General features: G+C 38.2%; 3 protein-coding genes across 3 annotated transcripts in view; 2 read left to right on the top strand and 1 right to left on the bottom strand.

The window, feature by feature from the left end:
- The window catches only part of LOC121390024 (tripartite motif-containing protein 2-like), an 87387-nt gene extending 80532 nt beyond the window's left edge, over window positions 1–6855 (bottom strand). Inside the window, exon 1 of the mRNA XM_041521723.1 lies at window positions 6746–6855. The gene's annotated coding sequence lies outside the window, so the exon portion shown is untranslated. The remainder of the gene's footprint in view (window positions 1–6745) is intronic.
- On the top strand, window positions 6804–24336 carry LOC121390025. The gene is made up of 9 exons (XM_041521725.1): window positions 6804–6917; window positions 11676–12867; window positions 15109–15406; window positions 16056–16223; window positions 17610–17783; window positions 18779–18931; window positions 19621–19726; window positions 20451–20572; window positions 21309–24336. The coding sequence occupies exons 2-9, from the start codon at window positions 12266–12268 to the stop codon at window positions 21600–21602; spliced, it is 1917 nt and encodes a 638-aa protein (XP_041377659.1). The 5' UTR covers window positions 6804–6917; window positions 11676–12265; the 3' UTR covers window positions 21603–24336.
- On the top strand, window positions 22943–23413 carry LOC121390280 (E3 SUMO-protein ligase ZBED1-like). The gene has a single exon (XM_041522066.1). It carries the CDS (start codon window positions 22943–22945, stop codon window positions 23411–23413), a length of 471 nt encoding a protein of 156 aa, XP_041378000.1.
- Window positions 24337–26271: the final 1935 nt, after the last annotated feature.

Raw genomic sequence — 26271 nt, 5'->3', positions numbered from 1 at the left:
GGTTGGGATGAGGGAAAAAAACAATCAGAGAACCAAAGCACCTTAGGCGAGCACTCTACCAACTGAGCTACACATACATCCCTCTCATTCATATGGAGCTCTATAAATAACAGTTCTATATTATTATTAAACCAATGTACATCCCTCTCATTTATGTAGAGCTCTATAAATAACAGTTCTATATTATTATTAAACCAATGTACATCCCTCTCATTTATGTAGAGCTCTATAAATAACAGTTCTATATTAAACCAATGTACATCCCTCTCATTTATGTAGAGCTCTATAAATAACAGTTCTATATTAAACCAATGTACATCCCTCTCATTTATGTAGAGCTCTATAAATAACAGTTCTATTATTATTAAACCAATGTACATCCCTCTCATTTATGTAGAGCTCTATAAATAACAGTTCTATATTATTATTAAACCAATGTACATCCCTCTCATTTATGTAGAGCTCTATAAATAACAGTTCTATATTAAACCAATGTACATCCCTTTCTTTTATGTAGAGCTCTATAAATAACAGTTCTATATTAAACCAATCACATACAAAGCGGCACAAGCAATACAAAAATCCTCATCTCATATCTATTTGTATATGCCTCTATTTAAAACTGCACAAAAATGTGTGGAATGGATTTAAACTTCTCTGCAACTGCTCATGTTTAAAACCGAAACCACCATGCAGAATACTGTTTGTCTTGGCTGCGAGACGGACGCTTACGTTTTCTCAGCAGAGGAAGTGGCAACCCACTGAAGTTTACCGTCTCAGGTAATGAATACATAACCCATTGATGGCCATCAATCAAATTAAACCGGCCAGGAATGTCCAGGAACGTACCGCCAGTCACTCGATGTCCGAGGAAACACAAAACAGAAAGTCAAAGCCGTCAAGTGCAGGCCATTATTGATATTGATGAGACTGCCTGCTTTCAACACTCACTCAAGTACATAGAAATTCATATGGAGAGAATTTGAGAATGGGAAGAGGGGGAGACAGGGTATTTATTGGAGAGGCTGATTTTAATTAAAAGGCCATTCATATAGTATGTAATGCTATTTAAATTGTCAAAATTAGACACCATCCCTCCCCTTGTAATGCTAGACCATACATCGCCCAAAATATTAAATAATGCTTGCATTTCAACTCAATTGAAGAAACTCTTTGGCCCCTTGGAGAACCTACAGAATACAGCAGCTTTTGTTCAAGCCACTGGGGTCCCTGTCTGAGTGTACGATGACGAAGAAGAAGACTTGATTTATAATCATTATTGAGTGTTTGTACATCTAGCTATTACTATATACTTATTAAACATTGTTGCCGTGATGGAGCATTTATGAAGAAAAAAAACCCAGTAATAAGAAAAAGTGTATTCAGTACACCCACCCTATATAATGTTTGAATATATACACACACCACCCCCTTGAGCATTATGTAATATCTGCACCACCCCCTCGAGCATTACGTAATATTTGCACCACCCCTCGAGCATTACGTAATATTTGCACCACCCCCTCAAGTATTATGTAATATTTGAATGGGGCCCCTAAAAAGAGTAGTGAATATTAATTTTAAAAGATGATTTAAAAATTAAAATTAAAATAAATAAAACACATTTAGGGAACATTTTATAACCCGTCAGTTTACTATGGAAGTTTCAGAGATCACTATACAATTGTAAAATGTTTAATACAAGTTGCTAATTCTCAGTTGATTACCAACTGCTGTACTTAAAAACTAAATATTCTCTAAGGTATATATACATGTATGTAATTACTAAACGTGATACTTAGGACAACACATACCACAGCCTTTGATATACCAGTCATGATGCACTGGTTGGGATGGGGAAAATCCCAAATCAGAGAATGGGTCCACTGAGGCGATTCGATCCTACGATGCTAGCACCTCAGGCGAGCGCTCTCCCGACTGAGCTAGTTCCTGCCTATAATTATTAACACACACACAGACACACACAAAAACAAACCACTCTTGAAAACTATTTTTTTACTTTGTGAACATTTCAAACAGGGTACTGTATTAGCCAGATCAGTGAGATTTTTACATCAGGCTTTGTAAACTGATATGCTTCGTCCAAATGTTGAAACAACCGGAGATCAAAAGATGTAGCTTATCACTTGAAATCCGGTCGTCAAACAGATCAAGCACCTTGAAGGGCTGGTTGTCATTACCTCAGACCAGATTCCAGAGGGAGTCCTGTGTGGCCAGTCTGAGGTGGACAATAATCTCATATTCCCATGCGAAAATGTTTAAAGAAAGGAAGGAAAGTTAAAGTTTGTTTTGTTTAACGACACCACCGGAACACTCGGTGGACCAACTGGGCTATTTTTTCTTCCATCTAGTGCACCACGACTGGTATATCAAAGGCTGTGGTATGTGCTATCCTGTCTGTGGGATGGTGCATATACAAGATCCCTTAATTGCTGCTAATCGAAAAGAGTAGCCCGTGAAGTGGCGACAGCGGGGTTCCTGTCTCAATATCTATGTGGTCCTTAACCATATGTCTAATGCCATATAACTGTGAATAAAATGTGTTGAGTGTGTCATTAAATAAAACATTTCCTTCCTTCCACTAGAACACATTGATTAATTAATCATCAGCTATTGGGTGTCAAACATTTGGTAAGTCTGACACTTGGTCATCAGAGGAAACCCGCTATATTTTTTCGTTAGCAGCCAGGGATCTTTTATGTGCACTTCCCCACAGACAGGAAAGCACATACCATGGCCTTTGACCAGTTGTGGTGCACTGGTTGCAACAAGAAAAACCCCAATCAGTTGAATGGATCGGCCGAGGTGGTTCGATCCTGCAACACAAGCACCTTAAGTGAGAACTCAACTGACTCAGCTAATTATTAAATCCTGACCCACGGAAAGAAGGAAGGGATGTTTTATTTAAAGATACACTCAACACATTTTAATTATGGTTATATACTACTCAAAAGAATTTAAGGGTCAAAAATTTATAACCAAATAAGTTTCAGAGTGTATTAGATTGATGATGTAAACTACACCAAATTTTTTATTTATTGTTCCATATTTACAAAAAAACATAAATAAACGTCACTGTATACAAGAAAGTCACATGACATGCTGTCAAAGTTGAAGGTTGTCAAACATGGATTTTACACATTAGAACATTCGTTTAATAGTGTGTGAATCCACCCCTGGCACGAATACACTCGACACATCATTGCCTCATGCTGTTGATCAGACGTCTGAAGAACTCTTGGGGAATGGCCTGCCACTCTGCCATAAGAAGTTGACCCAGATCATGAAGGTTGGCCGGAGGGGCATGGTTATCCCGAACTCTCCTGCCTAATTCGTCCCAGGCGTTCTCTATTGGGGCCAAGTCAGGCGAATATGCTGGCCAATCCATCCTGGCGATACCTTGTTGTCTGAGAAAGTCCGTTACCACCCTGGCGCGGTGGGGTCTGGCATTGTCATCCTGCAGAACTGCCCCGCCGCCAATCTGCTGAAGCAGATAGCAGATTCGATTCAAATTGCCATCCACCATATAGAGGGGGGTCCTGTGGTGGATAGAGATGCCGCCCCACACCATGACGCTGCCACCACCGAACCGGTGATGTTGTCTAACGTTAACGTCAGCGAAGCGCTCCCCAGGATGTCTGTAGACACGAACCCGACCGTCGTTGAACTGGAGACTAAACCTGGATTCATCAGTGAACATCACTCGACCCCAATGAACACGTTGCCACCGCAGATGAAGCGTGCACCAGTGACGTCTGGCCGTTCTGTGACGTGGTAGGAGTGGTGGTCGAACAGCCTGGCGACGGCAGCGTAGATTATTGGCTCTCGCAGATTGTCACATAATCGGCGTGCAGTGGTTGTGCGTTGACGTAGAGCCATATTGGTGATGTAGCGGTCCTCTCTATTTGTAGTGCTTCGGGGTCTTCCCGAACGTGGACGATTTTGAACAGAATTCGTTGCTTGGTAGCGTTGCCAGTCGGCCAACGACACTCTGACTGACACCAAGTCTCAGAGCAACATTTCTTTGCGTATTGCCATCCTGAAGCCAAGCAATAGCCCTTCCTCGATCTTCGATAGTCAGTTGAAGTCGTACCATTGTCGAATTTGGAGTGTGCACCGTACACGAACGCAAGCTCCAATTATACGGAAATTCAGCATTGGGAACATGGAATACACGTGCAAAGCGTGCAAATGAAGCGCTTTGTGAAAAAGCAAGTTATGGGCACTTAGCAGACCTTTCGCTTTCGCCCTAATTTACGTGCAAATGTAAGCATGTTTTCGCCATTAGAACTAGTCGACAGTGTCAATGACAGTGGATTTGAATTCATTTATGGGTTGCTTAGACCCACTTTCGTCAAAATGTAACAATACCATGCGTGACATTATGGTCTAGCTAATATAACTGACATTCAGAAAATAATGTCGAAAATATCGTCTGACCCTTAAATTCTTTTGAGTAGTATATAACATCAGTCATACCAGTGTATGACCCACCCTGGCAAATTCAGTCATATGTCACATTTCATTTTAACTTATTTTCGTGCTTATGTCCAATTAAGGTTCAAGCACGCTGTCCTGGGCACACACCTCAGTTATCTGGGCTTTCTATCCAGGACAGTGGGTTAGTTGTTAGTTAGTCAGAGAGAAGAGGGTGTAGTGGCCTTACACCTACCTATTTAGTCATTAAATCTTGCTTTGGGTGGGAGCCGGTACCGTGATGCGAACCCAGTACCTACCAGCCGTATGTTTGATGTCTTAACCACATGTCATAAAAAATAAATTAGTGTTATATGTATATTCTAAATCTTATTACATGGTTAAAGACCACACAGATAATGAGTAAAAACCCACTGCTGCCATGTAATGGGCTACTCTTTCTGATTGATCAGCAACAAGGGATCTTTTATATGCAGCACCCCACAGACAGGATAGTACATACCACATGACAGACTGTTACACCAGATGTGAAGCACAAGCTGGACCAAGAAATAGTCCAATGAGCCTCCAACGAGGATCGATCCTAGACTGACCGTGCATCTGGCCAGCATGTTATTACTGGGTTATGTCCTGCTCAAAACAAAAAAGAAAGTAAAAAAAACCATTTGTTTATCGTCACCCAGAATCACATTTTAAACCAGAGCTAGAGTCGCAGAATGGAGGGGTGCAGGGACCAAGGATCTATGCCTCCTCCCAATTTTTCCACGTTATAGTGCTTAGAAGGCTGGGAATGCTGTATTTGAACACCTGAAATTTAAAATGTTCATAGGACAGCAGACCCCCGAACACTATAACTAACAGGTTCAGGACCTAATTAGATCCTCAAATTTCCTTCCCCATAACAACCATACTGACACTAGTGACAGTGACTTCCTCACTTTCAAAATTTAATGTTTTGCTTTGTTTAATGACACCACTAGAGCACACTGATTTATTAATCATTGGCTATTAGATGTCAAACATTTGGTCATGTTGACATTAAGTCTTAAGAAAGAAACTCTGATACATTTTCCTTTAGTAGCAAAGGATATTTTATATGCACACCCGCCCACAGACATGATAGCACATACCACATCCTTTGGTATACCAGTCGTGGTGCACTGGCTTGAACGAAAAATAGCTCAATGGGCCCATCAAAGGAGATCAATCGGCTGGACTGCACCTTTTATACAAGGGTGTTGTACAAGTCATGTACTGCAAAAACTTACTAGTGGTATGCATGCATGGTTATATACTATATTGTGTATTACAAAGCAACATTTTCGATGTTTTGATTGGCAACAGATAGACAATCGGGACTATATTGGCTGTGGAACAAAACATTGGAAGTACCGGTGTGCAATATAACATGCAAATATGTGCTTGGTTCTTATAATTCAAATTCTTCTATGTTCATAGTCCTAACCCACTGTGTAATCGAAAGCTTATCGGTTGGTATCAACTGATTATAAGTGATGAAATTCAAACTGATTTTCGACACTAATAAAAAAAAATAGTAAACTAGAATATATGATGAATCAATTAATGGATATCTGTTTCCAGAGCTTGCCTCTAGCTGTCTATAGTCCGTGCCACAGGGAACACCTTTTTTTCATAATATGGAATGTATTACAAGTTATTTATTTCTGAGCCAACAGTTTTCTAAATTGCACACAGAAATAGTTTGTGTTTCTTTGTTATCTGCAACAAACTTTTACTTTTCTTCTTACAGTGACTTATGTCAAACCAAACTGAAATTATTTACAAAAAATATTTATATATATATTTTTTTATTCATGTAGATCTATCATGATGTTTGTGATTTCTCAAAATGAAACTGCACTGAAAAAATTTACTTGGCCACTGGACAACCACCAAGGCACATTTTGCTTGTCCAATAGATTTTCACTTGTGGGACAAACGGACAAGTGCTTATTTCGAACACTGTTAATGATCACTGGAAAAATTAATATAATAATAATAATAATTTAACCTCACCCTAGTCCTAATCTAACCCTAACCCTCTGTTCATCTTGGACACAGCTGTCCAAGTAGGAAATATAAACGGGGCCCTCACTGGGACACAGCGTTGTAATATAACCAAATAGGGCCTCCATTTCCATACACAGCTGAGTTGATCATCAAATCAACAAAGAAATACAAGGAAGTATGGTACGCCTGCACTCCGAAAACATGAATACTTGTTTACTAACAGACAGAACAGATGCACAGAACAACAGACACTTACCTGTCGACAAAGAAGTATCAACTCGTCAGACTGAATTCCATTTTGTGGAAAATTTCACCTTCGTTAAACCTTTTTCATCGATCGAGATATGACGCATGAATGAAAATCAGGAGAGATTAGGGGGCATAACTCTATTTTAAACAGGAAAACCCAGGTTTGAGAATCGTTAAAGGTAGATGTTCCATTAGTTCACAACTCATATAAGTATGTTTGACTAATAGTACCGCCACCTTTGTAGGCCTAAATCACGTTTTACTTGTTTGCGAAAATACGACAAGTAATCAACGATTATTGTCAACTAATTTCATGATATAACATACCGTAGTGGCATACGTCCTGGAACGTCATATATTTTCGAATAGATTTATTTTATGGTGTATAGTGAAGAAATGACATAACAAACGTCGCAGTTTGACAGCAACAAATTGTACAAAATCCAGCCAAAATATAGTTTGTAAAATTTGGTAATTGGCCGTCATTAAGATATAAATTGCCGTAGGTAGAGAGCATTACCGATGGCACGTTTATGCCGTCGGTAAAGCTTCTCAACAATGGCAAAATGTATACACCTGGTGTACATTATCTGCCAATATTTAACATTTGAACATTTAAAAGATGTCTACATATAACAAGATAGCCTTTCAGTCAGGTTTATTTGCTGCAAATGTCACTTTTAAAAAAAAATTGCCATAGGCAGGCTCAAAATTGCCGTCGGTGGACTATTTCACCCTTTGCAATTATTTTAAAAAATTGCTGTGGGAGACAAATTCTTAATTTCGAGCCCTGCAATACAGGTAGAAACTTGTCAGGAAATAAATATTTAACCAGAACATGAGTGAAAAAAGCAGTAACCACGAAATAGAACACTTATTTACATGATAAATTAATGGAAAATGCTATATAACAGAGCAGACATATTCAACTGATGAAAGCAGTCTCGGTTGCTAAAGAAATTTAGGAAAGCTCACCTCTGAAATTTGCTTCTAAGCATTGTTCTACAGCTGTTGACGAAAATTAAACCATTCCCCCGACAGTGTAAATGTTTGACACATTCTCTTCGGGTGTCCACATTCATGAAATATGAAGAGAGGAGACCCGCTGTCGCTACTTCATAGGCTACTCTTTTCGATTAGCAGCAAGGGATTTTTTTTATATGCACCATCCCACAGACAGGATAACACATACCACAGCTTTTGATATACCAGTCGTGGTGCACTGGCTGGAGCGACAAATAGCCCAATGCACCCACCTATGGGGATCGACCCCAGACCGACTGCAAACCCTGGTTCTAAAATATATTATCAGAGGGTACAGTCTGTCCACATGGGAGGGTATATATACTCTTTAAAAAAAGTAGGGAAACCTGAAATATTAATGTTAATATCAACTATTAGACCGAACATACGTTTTGACCACAGACATCCTATTAAAGAATGTTCAGGTCTGTTTATCAACACACCAAAATACATTCCATAGTTTGCACGTGCATCATGCAATTGCCCCATACATGTGCGTGGGGTGTCATTCTCGATTTTGACAATTTCCGGGAAGGTCGATTAATCACTGTGGAACATTATTTCAATCAATCTTTTTCATTCTGTTGATCATACAGTGTTATTATTTTGGTTTTAGTCATTTTTATTGTTTGAATTTGCGATTTACTGATAGAAAACTGTCAACTTTCAAATTTCATTAGAATTTTCTGACCCCAATCGTCCTTCAAGATCTTTGGTGGTCACAAAACCTACTGTAATACTGAACTACCGGTTGTAATGTTTGTCCAATTAATTCACTATTATTATATAACCATTCCCCACAGCTAATATACTTTGTAATTTTGACAATTGTGAATTCTTATTAGAGTTCCCCTACTTTTTTTGAAGAGTATATATATATATATATATACTAGTATATAAAAAATTAGTAATATTTAGCAGACAGATATAGCACGACATTTCTGATTGTTATTAGTGTTAAAATGGAGAAATAATTTATGTCTGTAAGAGCAGTAGGTGATCTGCTCTAAATGATTAAATAATAAAAGTGTTTTTGAGATTGCAGCATTTTAATACATGTAGTATTAACTTCTTTTTTTATCTGACAAAATAATAATGTAAACAGTGTAATTAAAAAAAAGAAAAGAAGATGTTTAAAGTAAAATAACTCCATAATTACTTTTATTTTGGAGTGTTTAAAGAGTTACATCCCTTATGAAACGGTTATGAAGACGAAGTCTAGTCTATTTTTAAAGGGTATTTCACCATTTCATTGTCACCGACTCTTGTTGCTCGGGTCTGCGACTTTTAAGTGGTGATGGACTTTAGCTTTGTTGTACTTGTAGAAGGCAGGAAGGAAATGTTTTATTTAACGACGCACTCGAGTAATTTTATTTACGGTTATATGGCGTCGGACATATGGTTAAGGACTACACAGATAATGAGAGAGGAAACCCGCTGTGGGCTACTCTTTTCGATTAGCAGCAAGGGATCTTTTATATGCACCATCCCACAGACAGGATAAGACATACCACAGCCTTTGATATACCAGTCGTGGTGCACTGGCTGGAGCGAGAAATAGCCCAATGGGCCCACTGATGGGGATCGATCCCAGACCGACCGTGCATCAAGCAAATGCTTTACCACTGGGCTTGTAGAAGAAACATTTTTAAACAATATTTAGTGTCATGTTTTAAGATTTATAACTCAAATTAATGATAAACTAAACATTTTTAATCCTTGTTTGCAGTTTTGTCTACTCCTTTAAGACGTTACCACATCCCATGCACCTCAAATCAATGAGGCAGAGAACCCTGTGGACTCAGTCTGTTTTGACTTTTTTTGATACTAACAATTTATCAAATTTGCCATCTCAATCCCTGTATACTCAGTCTGTTTTGATTTTTTCTAATACTAACATAATTCTCAAAGAGCACTGCAGTCCCAATATGAGTACATTTTCTGATGCAACCACCATTCTATTTTTGTCCACAGTGCAATTCAGTAACCCTACTCCTGATATAACACTGTTTTAACCTTTAAATGGTGTTTATGTCTTTTGATCTTGATGATATTAGCTTTACTGATCAATCCAATTGCATGACATACAGAATAAGAAAAAAAATAGACACACTATATGACAGGAATGATATCTGACGAGTCAAATTTTTTATACAGAGTGGAAGGAAAAACATACTTTTTCGTTCTGGAGTAAAGGGTAGGCACAGTCCCCCTCTGTTCCTGTATATGCTTACTTATATTTTGTTAACTATATTTTCTTGATTAATTTATCCTTATAAATTCTATATTTAAATATTCTTTTGTTAATCTCGTTTCTAATAGATATCCATTTTGTATGTATATACATGTACATACAATATAATGATTACAAATTGAGAAAATATTATTTCAAACTCCATGGAAGACAAATTCTTACTATGGGCAAGTATTGCTGTTTTATTTATATTCTGACCAAGAAGAAAAAAAAAAGTTTTATTTGATGCACTCAAAACAAATTTATATACAGTTCATATACAGGATCTGAATTTTGACCAATGTATTTATAAATTTTACGTGTATATTAATAGAAATATATATATATATATATTTATCCTATAACTTACCCATGATATGTCATAAACCCATGTAATAAGTTACTTTATTAACCCAGTTAATAATGGTATGCAAATTTGCAAGGTCTCTAGGTAATGTGTTGCTGGTGATGGGTCATTTGCTTACAAGCCAACAAGACCCGTGTACCTGAGCGTAACGTTTTCAAAGATTTGTTTAAAATGTGAGATGTCAAACTAATCTGTGTTAATCGTGATGACGTCATATTATCGATGGCGGCGACTTTAGTACTGTGATTTACTAAAAAAAAAAAATTAAAATGTTATTTTAGAAGTGTTATAGGATAAATAGAATTTGCTACTCGTGTTTTTTAATATGTAAAATATCAACCTCATCTAGTTAATCGGTATCGGTACCGATTAACATAGACTCAGTTGATATTTTCCATATTAAAAAATACTCGTGACTATATGTATATATATCTTTAGAATAGTTTTCCTTTTGTTTTTACCTCAAGCCAGACTGTAATTACTGTCAAAAACACTTAAATGTTTTTACTGGTAAAAGGTATGGAATCACATACATGTACATTGTATTTGTTAATACACTAACACAAAGTCTCTTATCATTCACATTGTGTGGAGCGTGGCCGTATTGGTAGAACACTCGCCTGATGCTCGGTCGGTGAATGATCGATCCCTGTTGGTGGAACCATTCGGTTATTTTGGTTATTCCTCTTTCCAGCAAGACTGGTATATCAAAGGCCATGGTATGTGCTGTCCTGTCAGTGTTTCTTACACACCCATTGATGAAAGAAAGAAATGTTTTATTTAATGATGCACTCAACACATTTTATTTACAGTTATATGGCATCAGACATATGGTTAAGGACCACAGATTTGGAGAGGAAACCCGCTGTCGCCACTACATAGGCTACTCTTTCCAATTAGCAGCAAAGGATCTTTTATTTGCGCTTCCCACAGGCAGCATAACACAAACCATGGCCTTTGTTTAACCAATTATGGATCATTGGTCAGTGCAAATGGTTTACACCTACCCATTGAGCCTTGCGGAGCACTCACTCAGGGTTTGGAGTCGGTATGTGGATTAAAAATCCCATGTCTTGACTGGGATCCGAACCCAGTACCTACCAGCCTGTAGACCGATGGCCTAACCACAACGCCACCAAGGCCAGTAGTGCATATAAAAGATCCCTTGCTATTAAAGGAAAAATTTAACGGGTTTCCTCTCCATGACTACATGTATGTCAGAATTACCAAATGTTTGACATCCAATAGCCAATGATTAATAAATCAATATGCTATAGTGGTGTTATTAAACAAAACAAACTTTGTCTTTTTCAGATTGTGCCAGCAATACAAGTCCATCATAAACCAAACTTGCCAAGTCATCATGGATATTAAAATAGAGTTCTGTTTTCAGATTGTGAATCAACATGTGCTGCTGTTATTCTGTACCAAAGAACCCTTTCAATGACCTCTACGTGTCTGATATCACTGGAGTGACATGAGAGCAGTGTTAGTGCGTTTCTCTCTTTCCATTTGGGTAACTCCCAGGCATTAAAATGGCTTCCTTGTTCCCTGACAAAGTCTATACTGGTATGTGTTTTTGATAATTTGCTATGACAACTAATCTATCAGATGTAGATGCTGTCCTGTTCAAAACGTACTTGGTAATTAAGGAACTACATACAAAGACTGTGTCAGAAATGAAAGAGAAAACAGATACCAAATACATATTTTTGTTCTTATGTGAATAGACATGTGGTTGGTTAACAAGTCATAGATGTAACTCGTTCAATGATCCCAGTTTTCCTGATAAGGCCGAGATGCCACAAGTAGTGGGTGTATACTAACTACTGTCTCTTTTTTCATTCTTTCCATTTGAACACAGGATCTTAATAACTCTTGACATTATAAGACTGTAAACCAAAATGATTTTTCAGACAAAACTGGTATGTGTCTTTGGTGTTGTTTTGACCGTCTGTCTACCTAACGTAGACACTGTTATCCTGTCCAACATTGACTCGGTAATTAAGGAACTGTATAAGAAGACGGCAGAATTGCAAGAGAAGAAAGATAGCAAATATATCCCTCCAGAGCACTGGAAGAAGGACAAAGGCGTGTATGGCAGCGAGGTCAAGGTCAATACCCATGGACCACCAGAACTGGCTTTTATCCGCCATGCCATAGCTGTTTTTGACAATAATATGTTCGTGACGTCATGGATCACAATAGCTCTGATGGAAGCTCATCTATACGGTATGGCTCCGAAGCCGTCATCAGAGCAGATTGTTCTAGCACTGGATTCCATCAGCAGTTACCATGACAAGAACCGTCACTACAATTCGTCCATCATGAATTTCTGGCCGCAGAGGTACAACGAGTCGGTGGACTTCTGGCAGAGCTCTCCCGAGAATCTCTACCATGTACTGGATATTATTCGCAGTCTGCCAATAAAGGATCTTGAGAAACTGCTCGACTGGTTGGGCCTTAAGGATGTGGAAAAGTTATTAAAAGATCTCATTCAAATGATGTAAGTAGTGTAACTTATAAATTACTTAACATAAGCCTACCATTGCATTTATTGTGGGATAGAGAGCAGGACGTAGACCAGTGGTACAGCGCTCACTCGATGCGCGGTCGGTCTGTGATCAATCCCTGTTGGTGGGCCCATTGGGCTATTTCTCGTTCCACCCAGTGCACCACGACTGGTATATCAAAGGCCGTGGTATGTACTACCCTGTCTGTGGGATGGTGCATATAAAAGATCCCTTGCTGCTAATCGAAAAGAGTAGCCCATGAAGTAGCGACAGTGGGTTTCCTCTCTCAGTATTTGTGTGGTCCTTAACCATGTGTCTGATGCCATATAACCGTAAATAAAATGTGTTGAGTGCGTCGTTAAATAAAACATTTCTTTCTTTCTTTCATTGTGGGATTGGACTTAGACTTTTCTTACATGCCCCTATACCACTAGGCTTTCAGGCATGGTGTGTGGGATTGGAAAACAAATGAATTGGGATAGGAGTCCACCATCTACCAGACGTAAAGAGACTGGTCTGATTTTTTTGCCATTATTAAGATGTTTCCAGGGTTTTTGCGAAAAAATTATTTGAGGGTACATATTAAAGGCATACTGTCACAGATTTAAGGACTGTATTTCTCTAAAAATGAATAATAAATCAAAATTGCATTAATGTTTACAGACCAAACTTAGCTATTGCATCACTTTAACTACATGTACATCATGATGGAGTGAAATCCATGTCAACCCTCTCAGCAATGTTAGTTTTTGAATTCAATGCCATAATTCAATTATTTTTACAAAATATCGTTAATAAGTGGAGTACGGTGGTTACATAGATGGTTGAATAAAGTACATTTAGGGACAAATCAAATATATATATTCTTAAGTAATACTTTGTTAGGCCATGTAATAGGTCAGTAGTCTGTGACAATATGCCTTTAAAGATAAAAGTGCCCCTACTATTTTATGCCCTTTGACAAATTTTATACAGCAGTTCTTGTACTATCGTCAAACAAAACAATGACAAAAACATAGATCTACAACTTATAATTAATTTCCAAAATGTTAAGGTACATAATTTTACCCTCTATACACTCAGCTGGCAGAAACAAGGGTTTCTGACTAACAAAGCCTTTTGAACGATTAAAGGCATACTGTCACAGATTTAAGGACCTTATTTCTGTAAAAATGGATAATAAATAATAATTACATTAATTGTTGAAAACCAAATTTAGCTATATCACATCACCGTAATTGACCCATGATGGAGTGAAATTCATGTCGACCCTCTCGGCAATGTTAGTTTTTGAATTATGGACCATTTTTATGGAATATCATTAATAAGTGAAGTACATGTATGGTGGTTAAGTAGATGGTTGAATAAAGTACATTTAGGGACAAATCAATTTTATATTTGTTTAGGTAATACTTTGTTAGGCCATTTAATAGGTCAGTGGTCTGTGACAATATGCCTTTAAAGTGTACTGAATTAACAACAAAAGAAAGAAATGTGTTTTACTTAAGGACACTCAACGCATTTTGACCCCGGTTACATCTGGCATCAGATTTTGAATCCCAATAGATTTTGTGTCTGTACAAATTTCCTAAACTTGTAAATATTTTAGGCCCGTTTTGACAATGTATTTACTGAGTCAGTTTTAAAATATTTTTGCTTCTTTTGTTGTTAGTATATATTTTCATGTTTAGAATACCTGTCTCTGTTTATAGTTGATCAGTATGTTTTTGATCATCCTAATGTTTGTATTATGTCAATGATATCCTAATGTTTGTATTATGTCAATGATATCCTAATGTTTGTATTATGTCAATGATAAATAGAGGATAGTTCATGTTTTTTTGTCAAATATTATTTATATCTCATCTCGTGAAGTTTGCAATCATATCTCACGAGTCGCGCAAGCAAACTTCACGAGATGAGATATAAATCATATTTTACAAAAAAAATGAAATTTTCTATTTATTATATAACTTTTGGCAATTTACCTTTATTTTTAAAATGCCAGCAGCAAAATAGTTCTGCCTTTCTTACAGTGCAGATAACACTTTCTACAGTGACGATAACACATTTTAGAGAGAAATAGTGAAATTTTCACTCTAAAATGTATTATCATCACTGAATGACTGATAATACTTTTATTTCACTGATATTTTAAGATATTTAACTAAATGTTATATTATAATATCTGATATTTCACTAAAGTACATTGAGCTGTTTCTATCTTGATATAGAGACTCGGCCAGCAAAGCCTTCCGAATACCGCCGGACTTTGACGACAGTTTCTTGAACCTAGGCCTCGGAAGCTTGCTGTTGGAGATGAAAGCCTATTTCCCCTCTGAACTGTCTCTGTGGAAAGAAAGCAACACGAATGTGACATCAGTGTTTGACGCGCTGAAAAAGTACGCCTACCGACCATTCTCAACCAATAAAAACATCAACACCATCGACCCAAGAACCTACTTCTACATCCGACACTTTCTTGTTAATGCTAAAGAAAAGTCGCAAGATGTCGCACTTGTTAGCACATGGGTAATGAATTTTTTTAAAAATAAAAACTGAAATTAAAATATGACTCACTTATTAGATACTAGTCTTACTTTTATGGTGTCACAAGATTTTGTTGCAAAAAATGTTAATATGTATTGGTAGGTGGACACTGTTGGGCCAGCGTATTAACCTTCTTAATTCAAGCTAACAACAGTGGTTCAAATCCCATTAAAGCTGGCTCACACATTCATTCATCTTTCTCCTCTATCACTTTTTGTCTATCATATGTAGCGGGTTTCCTCTGATGACTGCGAGTCAGAATTACCAAATGATTGACATCCAATAGCCGATGATTAATTAATCAATGTGCTCCAGAGGTGTCGTTAAAAAAACCCCAAACATTATCTTAATATTAAAAAAACTTTTCAATTTCTCCCACAAATTCAATTTGTTTTGACCCTGTCTGTCAGTTTAAATCCTCCGATTCTGTCTTCTGAGATGTCTACACCATCACCTACCTGTCTCAACTTCCTCCATGGGTGCAGTCTCTGTGTATTATCCTACACCCACCTGGCATCCTCATGGCACTAACTAATGACCACCAGTGGTAAGGGAGTATAGTAGGTGGTTACAAGTGCCACTTGACAATGCCACACTTAACCACTGAACACATAATAATTCCTTTATTTAGATTCAGGATATCGAAGAGGAGATGAAAATATACAAGAAAGGGGTTGCCATGCCGTTTGGTATAAACAATGTCGATGTGACGGTGGCAGCCAACTTCATGTATGGCGTGACGTCATCAGTGCTGTCAGGACTTCAGTCACTCAGTATTCTCGACGACAAACAAATTCAGGTTTGTAAAGCAAATTTTTATTATAAAAGTTCTTATATTGCTGTGTAACTAAATAAATCAACATTCACTGAGGGGATTTGAACCACGGATCCTCGGTATGAGAGTTCGTTGGTCTATCAACTGAGCTACAATAGGGAAATGTTTTTAACACTACTACATACTACCCCCTCCCCATCCCCCACCCTCATGTGAGGCTACCTCCCAGAGCTATGGACCACGGGCTGTTGAACTGTTACGGGTCCTGACTGGGTTATAATTGTATTATGTTGCTTAGAACACGTCCAGTCCCTATGTCAGCTCCAAATGTAACAGCCCACCCTACCCCCCTACACCCTGCACCCTCAAGTGAAGCTACCACCCAAATCTATGGGTTATGGGCAGTTGAACTGTTACGGGTCCTGACTGGGTTATAATTGTATTCTTATGCTTAGAACATGCCCAGTCCCTATGTCGGCTCCAGTTGTATCAGATAAATTGTCCTCCACAGAAGGGATTCGAACCAGAGACCCTTGATGTGAGATTCCAGTTCTCTAACAACTGAACTGAGCTAATAGAGAAATTTCAGTGGCTATGTCAATAGCAGCACTTTATACCAACACTACTACACTATCGTAATAATGATAGATGTATGCAGTCATATTGTAGTGTGGGGCGGGACGTAGCCCAGTCCTAAATGCTTGATGTGCGGTCATTGGGGGATCGATTTCTGTCAGTGAGCCCATTGGGCTATTTCTCGTTCCAGCCAGTGCGCCATGACTGGTATATCAAAGGCCATGGTATGTGCTATCCTGTCTGTGGGATGGTGCATATAAAAGATCTCTTTTTGTTAATCAAAAAGAGTTGTCCATGAAGTGGTGACAGCAGGTTTTCTTCTTCAATATCTGTGTGGTACTTAACCATGTCCGACGCCATATATCCGTAAATATAATGTGTTGTTAAATAAAACATTTCCTTCCTTCCTTTATATTATAATGATACTTTGACTGGTGAAGTTCATACATGTGTAGTGAATTTTGAGGGGGATTGAAACTCCCTCTGCTCGAAGACAAATTTTTAGTTTTTTTAATGTATTTTTCAGGGGAACAGGACCTCCCTAAAAGCTTCACTCGCCACAGTCTAGAGCCCATCCTTAGATAGATACTTCTTTTGTTTTATATATCTTTGATAGTACACCCTCCGCCGTTATACAATTTCCTGTGCTTCTATCTTCAGATACATAACACCCAATAGCCGATGTGTATTTGTGTGCTGGGGTGTCATTAATCATTCATTCATTCATTCATTCATTCATTCATTCATTCATTCTTCAGTTACTTCATGTACATGTTCCCAGAAATGATCACAATCACATCCCACTATTAACTGTTATTACATTGTATATTTCAGCAAATCTTTCTGAACACGACTTCACTGATTGCATACGAGATCAAAGCAGATTTCATCGGTCGACGCGACCTTGCTCTGACCTACTATCCATCAGTGTTAGAATTCTACTTCTTTGTGGCAAGGACGTATGCTCTTCTTGAAAGGACCGCAAAGTACAGCAAGTTACCACACCCAGTAAGAACAACTTCTTGAGCCATTGTTTTAGGAATAATTCGAGAGAAGAAAACTTGTTTCACAATTGTAGTGTAGGACATTATATAATGTTTTATTATCTAGGTGGAATTATACCAAATAGCAGCTCACTGGGATAAAGTTCAAAGTGTTCCTAACTTTAAATAAAGTTAAAATTTAGTTTGTTTAACGACACCACTACAGCACATTGATTTATTACGGTAATCATCGACTATTGGATGTCAAACTTTGGTAATTTGACATATAGTCTTAGACAGGAAACCCACTACATTTTCCCATTAGTAGCAAGGGATCTTTTATATGCACCATCCCTCAGACAGGATAGCACATACCATGGCCTTGGATGTACCAGTCATGGTGTGCTGGTATTGTCTAGGTAGAATTATACCAAATAACAGCTTGCTGGGTCAAAGTTGAGTGTTCCTAACTTTAAATAAAGTTAAAATTTGGTTTGTTTAATGACACAATTACAGCACGTTGATTTATTAATCATCTGCTATTGGATGTCAAACATTTGGCAATTTTGACTTATAGTCTTAGAGGAAACCTGCTACATTTTTCCATTGGCAGCGAGGAATTTTTTATTTGTACCATCCCACAGACAGAATAGCACAAACCACAGTCTTTTGTATACCAGTCGTAGTGTACTGGCTGGAATGAAAAATAGTGCAATGGGCCCACTGTCAGGGATTGATCCTAGACCGACCGCACATTGGGCTATGTTTTTCTTTTCAGCCTTGGGAATGTGATTTGGCTGCTTGTTTGTTTGGGGTTTTGGAGTTTTTGGTTTTTTAAAATAGGTTAGTTTCCCAGAAACGTCTTATAGTAATGTCAGGGATTGGGCCCCCGAGTTCATTACCTTACATGTTACATGGGAATGTGATTTGGCTGCTTTTTACAGTTTGTGTGATTGGTTTCTCAAATAAATGCATTATAGAGGCACTAATATAATAATATATTTCATATATTGTTTTCAGGCACTTGTAGAAGTTATGTCGATTCTGGCTCCAGTCTTGAAGGGTAAAGCCACACACGTGATCTTGGACCAGGCCAAGCCATTAGGAGACGATATGGTTTTCTTTGATGACTTTCTGGGGGACGGAGACTGCACTCGAGACAACAAAACACTTGTTTGTATCAAATGTCCTCATTTTTTTAACTGAAATTTAATTTGTTATTCACTGAATGTGTTATCCAATATACATTTTTTTATTAATTATTAATTATTGTTTGGAAATGTAATAATTATACATTGAACTTGTATTTTATATTTATGTTTTCTAGGTTTTGTCTCAGTCATTATGTCTCTATGTCAGTCAGTTTGTTTGTCCATCTGTCCCATATGTAGTTTTTTAGACCTTATTTTGTTGTTTGCCAAACCTCAAGATATTGAAGTGAAATGTTTTGCATAGCTTTATCATGTAAAGTTACAAATAAAGTTTTAGTTTCTTGTGGATTTTTGACATCCAATAGCCGATGATTAATATATAAATGTGCTCTAGTAGTGTCGTTAAACAAAACAAACTTTAGTTTTTTATGTGGATTTACCCATTTTTTGACAGTTATGACCAAATGAAATATGACGTCCATAGTTTATTCAAGACCCATAACTCTGCCAAAATGGAATTTATCCATGCTTGACAGAGTTATGGCCCTTGAACTTAGGATATAAGATACCGTGAGATCCCATCTATAAAATAACGCATTTGTTTTCGCTATTATACTCAACAAAATGAATTTAGGGCCAGTAGACATTTTGGTCAGTTTTTGTTTGTGTTATTATGTCACAGAAGATTCATAAACGCTTTTCTTTGCCCAGATACGAGCAGAAGACCGGATATTCACGACTGCTATGGCTGTAAACTGTCTCATTCGAACGTGGACCGTGTTTGACGACATGACGAGAAAACTTGTGTGGATGAAAGGTGGGCAAATGAGGATATCAATCCCTGCTGCACCTCCAGCCCCGACGTCAGTCACATCTGTAATCCTAACCTCAACCCCACTTTCAAATCCAGTCTTGGACCAACCTCTAACACAAGCACAAGCCATGTCCAAGCCCAAACCCAAGCAACAGCCAAAACTCAAGCAATAGCCCATCTTAAGGCCAAGGGACAGCTAAAACAAAAGCAATAGCTTATGTCTAAGCCCAAGTGACAGCCTATGCCCAAGTCTAAGCCCAAGCTACAGCCCAAGACTAAGGCCAAGTGATGGCCCTAGTTTAATCTCAAACCCAAGTGAAGGTTCACGTCCAAGTGACAGCCCAAGTCTAAGTCCAAGTCTAATCAAGTGACAGCTCAAGTCTTAAGTCCAAGGAACAGCTCAAGCCCAAGTGACGGCCCAAGTTTAAGCCCAAACCCAAGTGATGGCCCAAGTCTAAGCCCAAGTTACAGCCCAAGCTAAAGTGACAGCCCAATTCCAAGCAACAGCCATAGCCCCATCACAATTTACCAGCCCAACTCCAATCCAGTATTACTTTAGCTTCAGATCCAGCACCATCCCCAAGTATAAACCCCAATAACCCCTTAATTTACAGTCTTACATTTGATCAAGTCCTTTAAGATGTTTTGTTAAAAAAGAATTAAATTAGCTTATGGTTTTAAACTATTTTAATACAAAGTATATGTATATATATCTTTTTCTTTTCAGAAACACCATCAAAAGTTATAGAAACTGCATCAAAAGCGACCAAATGGCTGACTGTTTTTACTCTGTCTGGCGACTATAAACCATGGAACACATTTTTTTCCGGTTCCAGTAAAGGTTTTGATGTATGTATTTTATATTTTTACTTAAGCAAAGTCACTTTCCAATATCATTTTAATAATAAAATGAAGTTGAGGGTGATCTGACTAACCAAATGAACTGTATTTTGTAAATTTGCATAAAGATAAACATTTATTGATGAAGTTGTCAGCAACATCAAATAAGTGTACAGTGAAACCACTCAAAACCGGACCCCGTGTAAACCAGAATCCCCTCAAAACGGGACATTTTTCTGTACAGATATTTACAAAGGGGAACCTCTATACCGGATACCTCTTAAAAGCGGACATTTTACTTGGTTCCAAGGGTGTCCTGTTTAGAGGAGTTTCACTGTATATAGTAAGTGGACATTTAGTTCAAGGCTCCCCAACCTTGAAATGGTCAGCCTACTGGGGATCATAACTATTTATATTGTGTGTGTATGTGTAAATTCTAAAGATACACACATTTCACAAAAGTCAACAGATAAAAAACACAAAAACAAAAAACATTGGCCGTAGGAATTGGTTTGATCTAATAAATAATATACATTTATTCAGGTATGTGCGTAAATGTTTTAGCAAGGACAGGGGTATTGACTGTTACTGTTTATCTGGGGGTCAAATCACGCTACCCTGGAAATTTGTTTTATAAAAAAGAAAATTTACTAGAGCAAGGTGAGGTGAATCCCTACAGTGCGCCATCCCCCCCCCCCCCACGACCACCACATGCACCTGTTTAATTTCTTTATCTTTCTTTCAGACTCTACCATTTTGGTATCCAATAAACAGATTGCAGTATTTGAACGGCACTGTAATCCACGATCACGTGCACTTTCCTCAAGGTCTGTTCATGCTCGGTGTCGAGGGCGTTATTCCAGAAGCTAAATATGAAGCCATGTTCAACCAGCCACATTTTGGAGTGAAAACCCCGACCAAATTCCACGGTTACAACACTGGCTCGGGTTTCTTCCCCTTCTGGTCTTCTGATGCGTATACCTACTCCGTGACAATGCTGGCACTAGCACAGTTTGAAAACACGGTGCAACAATCATAGGAACTGTAAAGAATGAAGACCTTTCCTATCTGTTTGATTATATTCACAGCTACCGTATCTTTTATATTGTTAACAATTAAATTTCCGTTACATTCATTACCACATAACATGATCTCATTGGTCCAGATGTAGCAACAGGAGTTTGTTAATTTCTCGATGAACCTAAAACTTACATTGTCAGGGGACGTCATTTCTCCCATCCCATCCCTACACGTGTAAACGGCATCGTTTTGTGTAGGCCAACTAAACGTTTACAAAAATGGTATCCGTTTAAACGAATTATGACGTAAGCGATGAATGTGAGTCGTGACGTCATCCACTATCCCATAGACCTTATTCAAAATGGAGGGCAAGAAAAGATCGCCGGTATGGAAATTCTTTTCTGTTGTAGAACAGGGGGGTAAAACAGGCGCTAAGTGTTTGCTGTGTCAGCGACAATGTCGTACTCAGGGGGTAGTACGCGAACTATGGCGAATCATTTAAAGTTCAAGCATAAGTCCCTAATTAACATTGACAATAATGACAAGAACGGCAACTCCCATTCTCAAAAGCTAATAACTGCGTTCAGCCAACATGCTACCAGCATGTCAAAAGAACACTGGCAACGATGCACTGGGGCATTGGCGTGTATGTGCGCTCGTGACCTTCGCCCTATGAGTATTGTTGAAGGGGTTGGTTTCAAAAACTTTTGTAATACGTTAAACCCAGCATTTAAAGTTCCAGAAAAAACCACCATTGCTAAATATATATCTATCAGTTATGATGAAATGAAAGAAGAACTGGTTCGCTTGTTAAACAAACAGATTGGGGTGGCACTTACGTGTGACCACTGGACAAGCTGTGCTGTCGAGGGATACCTCACTGTTACTGCTCATTTTGTTGATGACGAAGTTTACTTTCACAATTGCGTACTAGCAACACGTCAAACAACAGAACGACACACAGGGATGAACATAGCTCAAGATCTAAAAGCTGTTATCAGTGAGTTTGGTATTGAGAAAGAGGGAGTAACTGCTCTGGTCTCTGACAATGCGTCTAACATGGTTGCATGTGTGGAGCACATGGATGGAATTATGCACATATGGTGTTTTGGACACACCCTCCAGCTGTCAATTAGAGGCGCATTCGATGACATACCATCAATTTCAGGTACCATCGTCGCTGGTAGAAAGCTTGTATCATACTTTCGCCGATCAGTTTTCGCTAACAACGAATTGAAAGTCCGCCAAAAATAAATGCACTTACCAGAACATTCACTGATATTAGACTGTCCAATGCGTTGGAACTCGACATTTGACATGTTTGAACAACGTCTATCTGTCTATGCTGTCGTACACAACATGAAAAGTCCAGGTGATGCCCGAATACTCGATCTGACCGACAGTCACTGGACCATCATAGAGGGGATGATACCTGTACTGAAGCCACTCTATATGGCCACACGGATCATGTGCTCAGAAGAGTATCCGACCATTAATGGACTCTATCCTATCCTCTATAGCTTGAAAAACCACCATCCTCTGGTAAAAGACACTGACTGTGTCAGTGTGGCGACTTTCAAAGAAAAGTTACTCGCAGACATTGACAGACGTTACAGTCTCAACGACGACAAGATACTGAGCAGCCTTACTATGCTTGCTACTTTCCTTGACCCAAGATACAAAAATCTGCCATTTCTATCTGATGAGCAAAGAGAAACTGTGAAAGCTAATGTTCTGTCCGGTGTGAATGAACTGCAAATTCCCAATGATTATCAAAACAACCCCTCCCTACGGTTTCTGCAGATGCTGATGGAATTGAGCCCTGTTTGAAACATGCTAAAATGTCGCAAGATGAAGTGTCATTCCTGCTCGGGCCTTATTTTAACACAGAAGAGTGTGAGATCATTGTTCCCACGTCAAGTAGTGAGGAGTTGGCTCTTTACATGACCGTGAAGCCAATCAGCACAAACAAGAATCCGTTTGATTGGTGGAGACTAAATAAAACGGTGTATCCAACACTAGCTGTACTTGCGAGACGTGTTCTGTCTGTGCCCGCCACGTCCGTCCCCTCAGAACGTGTTTTCTCAGTTGCAGGCGGAACTGTTACAAAACTGGGTGCTTCTCTCGATTCAGATTCGGCCGACAAGCTTATATTTCTGAATAAGAGAATCCGCGATAAAAATGTCCAACAAGAAAAAGCTGTTAAAGAGTCTGCCGCCACCACCCTTGTGAAACAGGAGCCAGAGTCAAATGAAACTGTTGATGTCGCCGAGACTCGGCCTGCTCTACCCCAGTTTGATTGACTTAACTGAAACGTTTCGCGTTGAAAACATTGTGTAATGAAAACAGTTTTTGATATTTAATATTGCTGAAACTATTAATGTCCAAGATTTGCGGCTTCTTGTTTCATTATTTTTTCATAGAAACCTTCTGAAGCTAAAGTAATACTGGATTGGAGCTGGGCTGGTAAATTGAAAAAAATATTTTATGTTGTGCTGACTTGTGCTTTTGATATTTAATATGGCTGAAACTAGTTCTTAGCAAGGAAAAATATAATATTAACGTCGCAGATTCGCAACCTACTCTTGCACTGTTACATTATTTTAGTTGACACTTTTTTATTTGAAAAATTGAGAACATTGCATAATGGAAGAATTCTGTTGTTGTGTTATGCATATTTTGATATTATGGCTGAAAATCGTTATATTCTGTTCATTACTTCATACTAATTCCAATAAATTATGGAAAATGGGTCCAATGCGTTGATTTCTCTAACAATAATGGATTGAATAAAACAACTCCTTGACACCTGTAGATAATCGGAACTCGGAAGCGGGTCATAGCTCAGTGGTACAGCGCAAGCCTGATGCGCGATCGATCTAGGATCGATTCCCGTTGGTGTAACAAAGACCGTGGCATGTATCATTCTATGTACTATCCTGTCTGTGGGATGGTGCATATCCCTTGCTGCTAATCGAAAAGGGTAGCCCATAAAGTGGCGAAAGCGGGTTTCCTCTCTCAGTATCTTCAAATTATTTGCTGGCAGAAAGCCTTACATACTCTCGAAGGTTACCGAAATTGGCCGAAGTGATAAGCGATAACTGGTCTCCATTTCCAAGCGACGCCTTCACTTGTGTTACTGCATACAGTGGAGAACCAGTTGAAACTGGACACGCTACGAAGAGCGGTTAAACGGGACCGTTTCGTTTAATAGGTATCGTGTAAACGTTTACTAAATTTTGTAAACGTGACAGCCCTAGCCATGCAAGACAGGCATATTCTATGATGTCAGCCCATGCGGAATAAATCGGTCTGGCATGACCACGTGACTTCTATTGTTTGAGCTGATATTAACTGTGGGTGACGTCATGTAGACGGCAAAATAACGCAAGAAATGCTATTTATATTTCATAAAAAAAAAACAAGGAAACCTGCTGTCATAATGAAATTATACTATCATAATTTCGGTTTATACTTTTAGTATAAACCATTTTTGAGTACGATCTTTTCAGATTATTTTATTGTAAAATAATTTTGTTTAGGTTTTTCACATTTTCTGAAAATGCATGTTTTTCATCTACTGGATGGGAGAAAAATAATCCTCCATTATGTATCCATGTGGGACAGGGCTATTCCACCCTCGGGTACATAATATGAGGTCAGTATGAAGTTTTAGTGTTATTGTTAAAGGTGGACTAAACTCCAACAAGAGCCTTTTGTGTTGGAAATATGCATACCCGGACCACCAACACATACTGACACTTTAACAAATGAAAAACGCTTAATTTTAGATTTAATAAAAAAACATGATTATTCCTGCTAACTGGGGGCAGCCATTTTGTTTCGTTTTGTGACGTCCTGTGGTATAGCTTGGGGCGAAGTGACGTCAGCTCCATCTAACTTCTCTATTATGCACAGTGTAAACAAACGCTCTAATTTACGACAAAGCGCTTCGCTTTCATCAACCTGACTTGTAAAACAACACAAATGACTTGATAGTATAATAAACTATTTAACTAAATATATTTCAGTTTGCATCAATATAACGAAATGGAGTTATAGTATTTTCTTCTTTTAAAAAATCCAAAGAAAAAATGCATATTATTAGACCTATTGGTAGGATACGTTCAAGAAAAAACGACCACTCACGATACCCAAGTGATAATTTTCTCTCTTGTTTTTAGGACTACGTAATTGGTCAGTTTTGTGATTTTAGATGGGAAAGTCTACTTAATCAAGGGTTTTACAGAATTACTTAAAATAATAAAGCATCAGAATGGCTGGTACGGTCCATTACAATTTGAGGTTATCACACAATACCCTGTGGTCTTAATAAAAGAGGCACGTCTTTTTAGTGTCTAGACACAGTGTCTGGGGACCGTCTAAATATACACCTGCCAATCAAGAACCACAGGTACTTTCCACGGAAAGAAAAGATCAATTAACCAAGAAAACACTCCAACTATTATTGCAGTACGTGGGTTAATTGATATACAAAACATAATGCAGTTATTTCAACACTTTGACAATGGTGGTTTATTTTGTATTGAAAAATAAACCACATGTACACGATGCTATGTTACTGGGATGGATATTATTACAGAACATTGCGATGCATCTGCAAAAATCAGGTATGTTTTCTTTCTTCGGTTCGAAGACTAATTCCTGACGTGACACGTTAGGTATTA

This window comes from Gigantopelta aegis, chromosome 15 (genome assembly GCF_016097555.1).
Source record: "Gigantopelta aegis isolate Gae_Host chromosome 15, Gae_host_genome, whole genome shotgun sequence".
Taxonomy (NCBI): Eukaryota; Metazoa; Mollusca; class Gastropoda; order Neomphalida; family Peltospiridae; genus Gigantopelta; species Gigantopelta aegis.
The sequence above is the reverse complement of the archived record's forward strand: the minus strand, read 5'-3'. Positions and strand labels throughout refer to the sequence as shown.